The sequence below is a fragment of the Amblyomma maculatum genome, chromosome 6 (assembly GCF_055883805.1).
Source record: "Amblyomma maculatum isolate TAMU_Amacu chromosome 6, ASM5588380v1, whole genome shotgun sequence".
In the NCBI taxonomy this organism is placed as follows: Eukaryota; Metazoa; Arthropoda; class Arachnida; order Ixodida; family Ixodidae; genus Amblyomma; species Amblyomma maculatum.
In genome coordinates, this window is record NC_139349.1 from 32,589,079 (window position 1) to 32,601,452 (window position 12,374).

At 46.4% G+C, this 12,374-nt stretch overlaps 2 protein-coding genes across 2 annotated transcripts; both read right to left on the reverse strand.

The window, feature by feature from the left end:
* Positions 1 to 1,125: 1,125 nt before the first annotated feature.
* LOC146185415 (uncharacterized) lies at positions 1,126 to 3,732 on the reverse strand. The gene is made up of 2 exons (XM_084605524.1): positions 3,562 to 3,732; positions 1,126 to 1,347 (listed from the first exon to the last, which is right to left on the reverse strand). Exons 1-2 carry the CDS (start codon positions 3,730 to 3,732, stop codon positions 1,126 to 1,128), a joined length of 393 nt encoding a protein of 130 aa, XP_084461650.1.
* A 555-nt stretch (positions 3,733 to 4,287) lies between these two features.
* Positions 4,288 to 11,557, reverse strand: LOC146185416 (putative ammonium transporter 3). The gene is made up of 5 exons (XM_084607815.1): positions 11,473 to 11,557; positions 9,566 to 10,109; positions 8,196 to 8,267; positions 5,292 to 5,365; positions 4,288 to 4,673 (listed from the first exon to the last, which is right to left on the reverse strand). The coding sequence occupies exons 1-5, from the start codon at positions 11,555 to 11,557 to the stop codon at positions 4,288 to 4,290; spliced, it is 1,161 nt and encodes a 386-aa protein (XP_084463941.1).
* Positions 11,558 to 12,374: the final 817 nt, after the last annotated feature.

Below are 12,374 nucleotides of genomic sequence, written 5' to 3' on the forward strand. Positions count from 1 at the left end.
GTGTGTGTGTGTGTGTGTGTGTGTGTGTGTGTGTGTGTGTGTGTGTGTGTGTGTGTGTGTGTGTGTGTTACACCGTCTGGAAGTTTTGTTCTTGTTTGTTTTGTCTTTTCTTCGGAGCGTACATGAGAGATGGCTATGGTAAGACCGTACGGTTTTTCAGCTGATTTAACAATATGCTCTTGTTACAGTGTTCAGACGCATATCCTTATAGCGACTGTCGAGTGCATTTCGCTGTCGCTTATGGTCATTGCTGCATTCTCAGTGCTCACGAAAGAGACTGCCAATATTTACAACTATTAATAGAATAGATTAAGAATGTAGGCCAAAACACCCTGTTTGTAGTTTTTAACCAACACGATGGTACATGTTTCAACTATTAAGTAGCGTCGGCGTTGCTATACGTCCATCGGAAAAGTTTTTTTGCAAGATAGACAAGAAAATTCTGGTATCGAACAGGAAAAATGTTCCCAAACAGCTGTAACATGCACGAGAACATGGACGGCAAAATATCTTAACAACTTCTGGGGTGGAATGTGGAGATAGGCGGCACGGAATCTGACAAAGGGGTGTAATGGGCCCACGGAGCACTGCGGAATATCTGGACCAGGCATTTAGTGACGTCACTCGCTCCGTGAGACTCGCGCTTGGTTATAGCGATGTTCATGAGTGTAGCGCGGTGACAGCCTTTGCATGGGCTTAATTCCTTCCCCGCGCCCTCCAGGGGCGAAGGTCGAAGGAGATGGTGATAATCGGATCAGGTATGTGCGCTACGTATTTCCGTACGTGGGTCAGACACTGGAGCGGAAGTGGCACATACCATGACGCTTGATCCGTGGGTCAATATAAATTGTGCGTCGTGTGAATCCGTATGGGCAAACAATCCGTTTTTCCTGATAATAAAACGCCCGTGTTGTACAATAATGTTCCGAGAACAGCCAGACGGTGCAGAGAATTGGATAACAAGTAACGCATATTGATGTGGACATATCGGGTGTGTGAATTTAGTCCTCGTTGCTAGGATTAGATAATATGGTCAGCGTCATGCTCTCGCTTGCGCCCTACCCCGTTCGTGAACCTGCGGTCAAGAGGCTACCAGGAGCCGCCCCCTGCGGCAGCGACGCCGGGCTAGGCGATGGTGCAGTTGCTCCTGTAATTGGCCACCAGGCGGATAGTCATCTCCTGCTGGGCTAGCGCGTCCTTGTTATCCATTGCCTCATGGCACTCGGCGCTCATGGCCTCCCAGAAAGGGGCACTGCGCTGGAAGCCGGGCGAAGCGACGCGCACCGGAGACACGTCGTCTGTGCTGGAGGCGCTATCCATGCGCTTGCATTCTTCGGGGAGGTCCTCCTGTAGCATAAAATGCAGATTCCGCATCATTCAGGGCGAACAACGTTAAAACATAGAATGGCACCGTCTTTGACAAAAGTAAACAGGATGTACGGTTTTTTTGCTGAGCACTGTGATAAAGTGGTGGTGGTGGTGGTAAAACATTTATTGTGGGAACCAGGGTACATTACAAAGGTTGATGTGGTTCCTGATCCCGGCTGGTGTCTGTCAGGCCGTGCCTGGAAGCGACCGCGGGTCCGTGCTGGAGACCGCGATCTACCAACCCTCTTGGTCCGTGAGACCCCATTGGGGCGGTGGCTTCAAATCTTCGCATAGAAACATTATGTGATTGAAGGTGGCTCTAGGTACGCCACATAGAGAGCATGTGGAGTCGTACTGGCCCGGGTGTGCCAAGGCCAACCAAGCTGGGGAGGGAAAGGTTCTGGCTTGTAGCTGTCGCCAGATTATTTGTTGGGGTTTTGAGAGAGAGGTGCGAGGTGGGGGATATAAGAGTCGATGTTCTCGGTAGCGAAGTGTTATGTCATGATAGGTGAGAAGTCTGTCCCGCGTGCTTCCCCAGTCTTCGGTACGCCTCGCTGGGTTGACGTGCGTTTGAGCAGTTGAGTGAGCTGCCCCTTTACCGGGGTTGCCTGCATGGCCTGGTACCCAGACGATGTGAATGGGTCGGGGAGCTGTGGAGCCAGAGGTTAAGATTTGATGGGCGACTGGGTGTATTTTCCCTCTTGCGAAATTTCGAATGGCCGTTTTAGAATCGCTGAAAATGAGTGTGGCAGTGGAAGAGGAGATGGCTAACGCTATGGCTGCCTCTTCGGCATCTGTCGACGTTTTTGCTTTGACAGAGGCAGAAACTATGTAATTGAAGTTATAAGAAATCACACTGATGACATATGCCGTGGGGTGACTGTATTCTGCCGCGTCTACGTAGGCCGCTTCGGTGTCAGTCTCGTGTGCTTTGTGTAACGCCTTGGCTCGAGCTTCTCGTCGTGCCTTATGGTGAACAGGGTGCATATTTTTAGGTAGGGGTTGTACGGTAAGGTTGTCCCGTATGATAAAGTGCCTTGTGTCTCTCTACATAACGGTAAAGGTGACCAGAAGCCCCAACTTAACGCTTAATACATACTGATTTTTACGGAAGCCGTAAGCTCTAAACTATACAGAGTCAGAAGGAAGTGGTGAAGCGTGGTACCTTTAGGACGAAACGGCGCATATAAGCATGACTTTTTATTTATTTATTTTTTACTTTTAGAGGCTTCACGATTAGTCTCAACCACCTTAGTGATGGTGAAAAACTTTGTCTCAGGGATCCACGAGACGCCTATAACCTGCTCGCCCCCCTCAGTTCAGGGCGTATCGTTGCCTTAACCAGTATAATTAGTCCATTCGAAATGCCATAGTAGTTTCTTCGCGCATGCGCATGTGAAGGCGGCCTCCCATGTGAGTTGTGTTGGGGAGGGGGGATTGTGCAACCGGGAGTTGTGAGCACTCCCATTAGCAATGATCTTTTGTGGGTTTCAAATTCTTAGAGCCTTGAATATAGTGCTGGCTAAAAAAGTAACCTGCGGCGTAACGAGAGAAATGAATGGGCTTGGTTATCTTAACTTGCGGTGACATCATACAGCACATAGGCGCTAAAAAAAAAAAAATGACAGCGAGAATGAGATGAGCAAACTGAAAACTTCCCGGAACGGACGCAACTCGCGCTTTCTTCGACAGAAAAGACAACTCGCGAAACGAAGCCATAGATAAAAAACAATAAAAGTGAAAGAAGCATGAGGCACTCGTGTAAAGCAGACAGCTCTGTGCTTGGAAGAAAAAAAAAAGACTATTCGCTGATAAAATAGCGAAATAACAGATGCATGCATTAGCTATAGGGCTCTTAGTGCAGCGCTCGTAAGAACATTAAGTCAATAATACCGCCCAAATTTAGGCCATTTAAATGTGCGTTTGATATGCACCGAATCTTAGATGTAATCCTGGTATCATGAGTACAAAACGCTCTCGGCAATACTCTGTAGTTGAGTTAGATGCGCTAAGTCGAGAACATGATGAGAAACACACGGAACGCAAGAAGACGCAATTTCACGCACCCCGCTACCTGTCTTTCTTGAGCCTGCGTACTGTCCTCCCACGGATATCCCAGATACTAAACACATGCTTGAACGATGCTGCATTAAGGCAGGGTCAGGCAATTCATGCTACAAGCGCGCTAAGCACCTTTCGGTAGGCCGTGCAGTCATCTTCTTCGGGAAGCAGGCTTGCATCAGCGGGCTCGGTCTCAGAGCTCATGTCTCGGTGGAGATGAGGCACCGGCGAGTCAGCGCTGTCTCGATGTTCGATGCAATGCTCCACAAAGTCTGCGCCTAACAGCTCGTCGCCTGGACGCATTCTTAACGGCGTCACTTTGTTGATGAACTGGAAAATTGCAACAAGAAAGGAAATGTGGCCTGTCTCGTCGGCAAGCGCAAGTGTAAGCCCAAAGTACATTTGATTGATTGATTGATTGATTGATTGATTGATTGATTGATTGATTGATTGATTGATTGATTGATTGAATTAAGTATTGAGTATCGAAGATGGCTCATAGACGGTGGTAACCAGCAGCTGTGTAGGTCTAGGCATTTTGCTGCTAAATACGCTGAAGACGGTGCTATGGTGTGGTGTATTTTTTTTCTACTGCCTACCATGCGAGGTTCCGAAGATTTCTGTCAACTTCGGCTACATGAGAGGCCTCAGGTTGGCCATGATTTCCGAAAGAGGCTCTCCTGAACTTACCGAGAATATGAGTTAGATAATTTTGCGCTTAAGAATGCATAACAAATATGTCACCGTCGGACGGGACTTCTACAGAAAAAGTTCAGTTTTCTTGGACACCCCCCTTGACTGCTTCTGCGCGCGGTATTCTAAGATCATAGCTGTCTCCATGTTTCCTCTCTCATCCATCTAGTTTAACGCAGTTTTGTGATTAACTGTATCCGTTGAAGCGAATAATCTATCCGCGGTTGTGACCTTGAGCACGAGGAAAGTGACTCCGGCGCTCCAGACGACAATGGTGAGGCATGCGGCTAGCTGGATGCCCAGCAGGTTTGCACCGCCCCCTTTGAAGAGGCCTCGGCGGTGCTGGCGCAGCCCCTGGTACCGCGTGGTGTCTAGGAAGAGGCCCACGGCCAGCATGCCCCAGAGGCCGCCCACACCGTGGATGGCCGCCGCGTTCACCGGGTCGTCTACGCTCAGCCAGCGTCGAAGCAGGGAGGGCACGGGCGTCGTGCACAGGCCACCCACGGCGCCGATGAGCAGGGCCTCCCAAGAACGGTAGAAGGCCGAGCCGGCTGTGTTGGGTGCCACGGGATTGGAAAGCAGCCTTTTATCGGAAGCCGGCCCATCTAATTCGCGTCTAATGATTTTCTGCTTTGAACTACCTAACCGGGTGTTATGCAGCTCTTCGCATACTCTGTGTCCGCTCGGAATGCATAGATCTGTAGATAGATATGGCTATAATATAGCCTGAGGGTCAGACGAATTGTACCGCGATATTTTTTCTTCTCACTATAAGTCGCAGCTTGTTGGAGGTTTCGCTTTTGCATCACTGGTTGTCGCGAGTGGCCTGCTTAACGCTTCCCGATGATGAAATGTTCTTACAACTTTGAAGAATAAACTTACTGATTAATTAGCGGCGGCGCTATCTGGCGAATAAAGATTACAGCCGTTGTTTATTTAGATGTGAAATAGTGCTGGTGAACAAAAGCATCAATTGAACTGCCGCTTAAGATCAGACACGTTTCATTTTGGTCTTTGCTTTTGTAAAACCACTGATTAGATGACCACAACCTGAGTTAAAACTTCGCGTGATCCTATACGTCAAACCTTATCCATGCTAAATAAAAAGAAATGGTTTGGCACCGTGGAAAAGTATTGAAACTCGCTAAACATAGTGTACCGCAACTTACCTGTTATCGACACCAGCGATCCGAGAATAGAAGTGATGATATCTTCAATGTCGAAGCTCTTGTGAACCAAGTAGCTAAGAGAGCGAAAAAGAATATGAGCCGTGGCAGGAACTGCATTAATGTGCACTCATTTGTTTTTGCTAAATAGATTTCGCTAGCTTCAATAATAAATATATACTAACGTTGCAATCGTGCCTACGAGTCCTCCACCGATGGAAGAATTGATTGTCGAGACTGCCGACCTAATAAAAAGAGGAAAACGATGTGGTTACTCCTGCAGCAGCATAACAGAAGACACAGGGCTTTCTTATACGCAACAGTACTATGAAAAGAGATGTGCCCGTAAAAAACAAGAAAAGAAAAGAAAAAAGTTTGTATGCTTTTATGTATAGGATTGTTGTTATCGGATAAGTGTTTTCCATCCACTATCAGCGCTCTTAATGCTTACCGCCGACAGCCAACCTCACTAAAGGGAATGATTGCCCTTTTCCCGGGTCAAACCCATAAATACGCTGGTAAACCACAGAGGCTCTATCGTGAAGCTCGGGGTTCCGAACAGCTCACTGTCTTACTTTGGTTATCTAACAGCAGAACGTTAGATACTTTGTCACTAGCTTTTTGAGGTTGTCAAGTACGGCACAAAAATGGGTGCGGCCTCATAGACTTTCCAGTAAACTCAAATCTGAAGCAAGCTTTACAATGAAAAAAAAAAAAAAAGAATTGTTGCGACAGTCGTCTGCAATCTATATTTAGCAAATGAATGACGTCCTCCCAAAGTTATTTGTAAATTTTCTAATTTTTTCAGGAATGCGCGAAGTAAAAATTTTTTTGTAACATGGGTTCAAGTAAGACTAAGGTTAATTAGTTGTGCAATAATGAAATAGTCCTACGTAGCATTGGAAGCTCGTCTTAGCTAGCCTGAGGCAGTATCAAGGACAGGGCAACCAGCTCTAGAAATATCATGGAATGAATGGTGAGAGGAACCGTTTATTACAAATGCAGAGTGTTCGCTTTTCAGAGCCTGTCTTAGGCGTGGCTCTGTCATTTCCAAATCAAGAGATAAAAATACTTGTTTGGCCAGTGCACAACCCCTAAAACACTCCAAAGCATTTTCAAAAATGTTTTGAAGAAAAGAAACGGTACTTAGTTGTATTTACTGTCATCTGATTCTTATAACCATCCACAGTTACCGATACCTAAATGATGAGATTAGAGCTTGAACACAAAACTGACAACTTCTTCTAGAATGACCCCAAAACACATTTCAGCTCATAGTATGGGCCAAAATATACAGGTAGCAGCAGAAGTGATTGCGAGGGGAATTCGTCAGGGGTTTTCAGAAAATAGGGTCTGCAAGCAAGCTGATTAGTTCAGAACTGCATGTTCCTCTGAAGCTATAATCTTCTAAAGGGAGGAAACTGTCGTCCCCACCACTGCAAGCGTTTTAGCTCCATAATTAACATAAGGGCCCCACCACACGGGAAAAAGCAAAGCCTGGGTGGCCTGGGGACGTTTAACTGAGTGGCTTTTTTACGTTTCGCTTATATAGGACATTTATTGCCCACATATCGCTTAAAATATCTGTCAAATGTAAATAAAGAATAGGAAGATGAATTCCTTGAAATCGTGTGGAGCGAACATTTTGTCGATTTCTTTGCCGTGAAACTGTCGCAAATACCGAGACGAAACTTTCTGCAGAGTCACGTTGGTTGGTTTGTGGGATTTAACGTCCCAAAGCTACTCAAGCTATGAGAGACGTTGTAGTGGAGGGCTTCTGAAATTTGGACCACCTATGGTCCTTTAACCTGCACTGACATCGCACAACACACAGATGCCTGCTTCAGAGAGACGTACCACGCTGAAGTGCTTTATTCGCCACCTGACTAAAGAAGGCGGGAAATCAGAGTCATTATAGTAAGATATTTAAAAAATAGCATTTCGTACCGTTGTTTATCTTGCTTTTCCCTCATCAAGCTCTAGCGATACTTTAGCAGACTTCATAAGTCGGCAGCAAGGGTAATACAAAAACCTTAAAAAAAAAATCATAACGGAAGCGGTGCGTTACTGAGTGGAAAACATGCTTCATTTGCGCTTTTCTAGTTCTTATCTATATAAATAAATGCTTTCAACCAGACCTTCATATCAACAGAAACCTTTAGGATGATCACGTAGTGTTATAGAAAACGAATGAAAGTAAGAAGCAGTGGAAAAAAAGGAATGAATGTTGAGCAATTCCCCCGCGAGACATATTTTCCGCAGCCAGCGTCGATTCGAATACTTGTTCTGTTCCATATCATTGCACAAACCTGGTGAGGTGGAAGAGAGTGGGTGGGAGCGAGGGGAAACCTGAACACTCCCTTAGTTCTTAATACGACTGGAAAACGAGTAGGAGCCTCAGGAAAATGGAAGAGACAATATAACCACTCTGAGTTCTCTCCATGCACCATCCTGTGGTTCCTACAGATTCTTCGGTTATGTGTTACGAACTCGTTACAGTAATGCCCTCGTAATTCAGCTTTTGTATCTTCGACTATGTTCAGTAACTTACCGTGTGGGTTACGAATTGACTGGAGAAAAGCAGGCGGGACATCAACTGTGCATGCGCGCCCCAAAAACATACAGAAATGCTTTGTTCCATGAAACAAAGTTTTAGTATTTCTTTCCAATGTGGCTCAAGATAAGTCCATTTATTTTGCTATGTCAGATCATTTCTAAGAGCTGCTTAATGAGACCGATAACAATCATTGACGTGCTGCTAAACAGCACATGCTAAGAAAACAATCGCATGCAGATGTTCCGAGAGAACTCGACAAACACAAACGACGAAACTAAAGAGAATTTAGTGGAACGTAGTAACGCACAAAGCACTCAAATAGCGAAAATGGCAACTCTGAAATGTTGTACCTGGCTGCGAAGTGCCATTTTTCGTCCGATATGCCAAATGTGCTGCCACTGTTGAAGACGAGTGAACCCCACCTGGAGAAAGAAAATAATATGGAAAATAATATGTAACTATGTCTTATGATGAAATATTCATGTGAATTAATTCGCGCTCATTATTATCCTTGGGAAAAGGAAGTTTTACAGATACACATTTTACAGATTTTACGGTCCTAAAAAAAAGCTGTTATTTAGTGGCTGTCTTTCTGCGTGCTAGAAGACCTTTTGATCATGCCATAAAAGTCGCTCTTATTGAAGTATCCGCTGACGGAATCTTTCCTCCAGATAAAACATTTGGGCTGCTTTGTGCAAGAAAAAAAAAATTTATATAGGCAAGTTCTACGGAATATAACAGCTGAGTGTTTTTAGGCGACGACATGATCGAGAAGCGAGAACAAATGCAGTGCATGGCGTGGAAAACCGCAGATTCAAATTCAAAAGGCGCCCACAAAGACTACAAAAATATTATCCAAAACTTTTGTTTTCTGCGCGTGTTTTTCTTCCAGCAAAAGTTTGCTGCTATTCTTTTTTTTTTTAAACAAAGAGGCTGCTTCCAAATTTTGGCAAGTTCATTCGACTCTAGCTTACGTTACTTTTTTCTTTCTTGGTGATTATGATCAAGGTTATGAAATTTTATGGTGTTTGGCTTAAGAAAAAGAGCGCCATAACACGGGGCAACTTTTCTCTACACAAGGTCCGGTCAAATGCTCATTTTTAAGCATTGCACTCCAGTAAATCCGAGCACTAAGCCAGGGAAATGCTTGCAACCATTGCAACACCGGTGTGAGCCCGATAGAACTGGGGATCGAACCTCGCACCTCCTGTACGCAAGGCGGAGTAAGGCGGAGGCCCAAATAGCTTCTTGTTTTCTTTGGCGACATTTCATTGCCTGCCTTGAAGGGGCCATTACCTCACTCTGCAAGATTCATACACTGCGAAAGACATTTATTTCATTGCGACGAGGCAGTGTGACATCTAGACGACCGCCTCTAGCCGGTAAAGCTCATGCTGAAGCTGGAGCAGATCGATTACAAGTCAAAACGGCTTACCATTTGCCGTTCTTTATGGGGCCTTTTCTTACAGAAGGTGTCTGGGAAAAGTCGTTCTCCGAGCTTTGCTATCGTGGCATCCTATTGTTAGGAGGTTACCCGTATTGAGATTGAGACTAATTAGAAGCGGCAAGTCTTTTATTAGCGCAATGAGCAGGCAAGGCTGTGTATATATATGCCAAAATAGCAACTAAACCATAGCACAAAATCGTGGAAACAGGCAAATAACATGGAATAAAAGTATTTCCAGGCCGACTGTGCCCATTGACTCAGCAATGCGCCCACCAGAGAGTGAATGCTCCGATCATGGCGTTGGTGGGGTTTCCCATGCGTGGTCTGCTGTGCCGGTCCCAGCTTAGCCTCGGCCCCAGCACCAGAGCCGAGACGAGTCCCGACGTGCCTCCCAGCAGGTGTACGCAGGCCGATCCGGCGAAGTCGATGACGCCGATGCGGTTCAGGAAGCCGTGGCCACTCCAGACCCAGCCGGCGGGTATGCAGTACATGAGCGTACTCAGTGCGGAGAAGAGGCAGTACGCGTGGAAGTTGGTGCGTTCGGCCATTGCGCCAGACACGATGGTGGTAGCGGTGGTGGCGAACGACAACTGGAAGATGAACATGGCGAACTCCTCGCCCATCACCTCAGAGCTGGCGTCCAGGAAGAAGGAGCCGACGCCACAGAAAGGGTTGGTGCCTGGACCACGGCCATTCTGCAGGCCGTAGCCGACGCTCCAGTAGGTAAGACCGCCCAATACCACGTCCACGGCGTTCTTCATTAGGATGTTCACTTCATTTTTCTTGGACACGCAGCCGGACTCCAGCAGTCCGAAGCCTACACGTAACACCGATAACTCGGTTACGTAAGAGTGCTTTGAACGTACGAGTTAATTTAGCCTTATAGAAATCCTCCTTTGGGAGAGTTGCAGTGACCATTCGCAAGGCGCAATATCAAAGGGCTTTGCTGCCCAACCGCGACATGTAAGCGAAAGACAGGAGACATGGGTACATCTAGCATTGGGATGCTTGAGCAAATAACACAAGTAATCGATTAGGTGCGCTTCAGCTATTAGATTCCAGACCAAAACGGACGTTATTAAAAACCAGCACTAATTGGAGGTGTCGCGAAAATGAAGTAAGCAGTGATATCAAACATCGTCACTCTTTTTTTGTTGGTATGTCTTACAGGGATAGTTCAAAGTAAGCTTACTAGTATTACTTAACAGTAATCATTTCTGAAATGGACACGCTCTGTATTTAGGAGCCAGATTTTGTCAAGACTGTCATGAAGACTTCCACGCCTCTCAGTAACAGCTTTTGTTAAAGCCCATAGCTATGTCGCTCACGAAAGCTGGCAAGACTATTTGTCCGTATCAATATCATTACCAAAAAAAGGAAAGAAATATTTTCTACACTTCGCAGTTATTCCGCAATTGTATTATTTTGTACTGGGCAGAACAATTAAAGTTCTCTTCCCTTAGCCAAGTCACACATATCTCAGTAAAGGCAACAAATAAATGTTTCTGAATTCTTAATCTTGAGGATCTTATATGATGCAAAACGAAATGAAAACCGCGGTAGTATTGCTCTGCACGTTCATCGAACACAATTCGCGACTAACGGAATGCCTCAAATTGCAGTTGAGAGAAAAGCATGTATTGTGAAAGAAAAGCGTAGTAATCTCCTCTAGCCTTATGAAACAACTGAAAGGCCTCGCAGAACCGTTCAGGGAGGAGGAGGGAATCAGATTCGTTATTTATTGCTCTTGTGGCCCTTAAAAACAAAAACTAAGCCACAGTTTTCAGTCTGCCATACTGTGGAGCGTTTTGACGTACAGTTTTATTCAGGAAACTGAAAAAAACAAAAAAAAAACACAGTGCTTGTAAAAGTAAACAAGTATGAAGCCCTGTAAAGGGGAGAGTGAGTGAAAACGTTTTCAGACTCCATAGCAATAAGCGAACTCTCAAGGAACAATTATTTCTTTGCCGTTCGCGCAGATTTGTCATTCTCCTCTGACATATGAGTCATTAAATTCGCACCGACCGAGACATTGGCCCAGGCAACGATAAGAAACAAAAGTAAAAGTGACCGTGATTGAAGTACCGCAGGTAATCAATGAGCCAGCAGTACGTATTATCTTCGGAAATACATGGGCCCTGTCTAGAGAGAGCAGTGTCCCCAATGCGCGACTCACTCACCTGTCTGCATAGTGAAGATGACAAAAGACGACGTAAGCACCCACGTCGCGTCGTCGGGCTTCATGCTCTTGGGGTCCACGATCATGGCTGTTGTTATCGTAACTACCGAATGCACGCACACAATGAACCTCTTCTGTTTAACTGCTATAGTGTTTACGCTATCACCGTAAACCCTAAACGCTAATTCAAAATTCACACAAGCACGCAAGAGTGCACATCATATCCCGCCGCAATCTTCCTCTCGCCCAAAGCGTGCCCGATCGTAGGTGTGTTTTTCTTTGTGCGGCTTAACCTCGGCGTGCTGGCCAGTGTGGCCTCGCGGGTTTCTCGCGACCGGAATGCCACGCGTGCACCGCAGTCAGCATTCTAGCATTCGCCGGCCGTCGTGGCGCGATGGTTGCGTGCTAGCTGCCGCCGCGGCCAGGCGACTGCATCGACGGCTTCGAACCTCGAGGGAGACGCGGGCGCCAGTCGAGCCTACGAGCGCGCTGAAGCAGGAAGTGAACGGGATATTGGGAGGCTGAGCGCGGGACGACGGCACGTGCTCTCGCGAGATCAGAGGGGAGGGGAAATGACAGAGGGGAGAAGAGGCGAGTAGGGAGCAAAGGACCGGCACAAGCTAAGTGTGCTGCCGCGGCCTCGGCGTGGTGTTGCTAGGAAAGCGCGCGGGTGTCTGAGGAGCAGGCTGGAGCGCAATGATGACACACTCCTGCGAAGGTCGCAGGGAGCGGCGCATGTACGGTTTCAATTTCGGGCGATGAGTGTTGGCGTTTCTTGCTGCTCACTGTTTTTACTGGTAGATTGAGGGGCTTGCCCAAATGGATAGGTGACCAAATTACGCCTCTGGAGCGGTATTTTCGTAGCGGTAAGAGAGCAAACAAAGGAAGTCAGGATTTCGCGTC

What these genes read in the sequence shown, in the direction of transcription:
- LOC146185415 (XM_084605524.1), bottom strand. Translation starts at nt 3,732, where the DNA reads ATGCGTCCAGGCGACGAGCTGTTAGGCGCAGACTTTGTGGAGCATTGC. An exon ending in ACTGCACGGCCTACCGAAAG is followed by an intron (nt 1,348 to 3,561) that starts GTGCTTAGCGCG and finishes TTTATGCTACAG; the next exon opens with GAGGACCTCCCCGAAGAATG.
- LOC146185416 (XM_084607815.1), bottom strand. Translation starts at nt 11,557, where the DNA reads ATGATCGTGGACCCCAAGAGCATGAAGCCCGACGACGCGACGTGGGTG. An exon ending in CATCTTCACTATGCAGACAG is followed by an intron (nt 10,110 to 11,472) that starts GTGAGTGAGTCG and finishes TGTTACGTGTAG; the next exon opens with GCTTCGGACTGCTGGAGTCC. An exon ending in ATCGGAGCATTCACTCTCTG is followed by an intron (nt 8,268 to 9,565) that starts GTGGGCGCATTG and finishes TTCTTTCTCCAG; the next exon opens with GTGGGGTTCACTCGTCTTCA.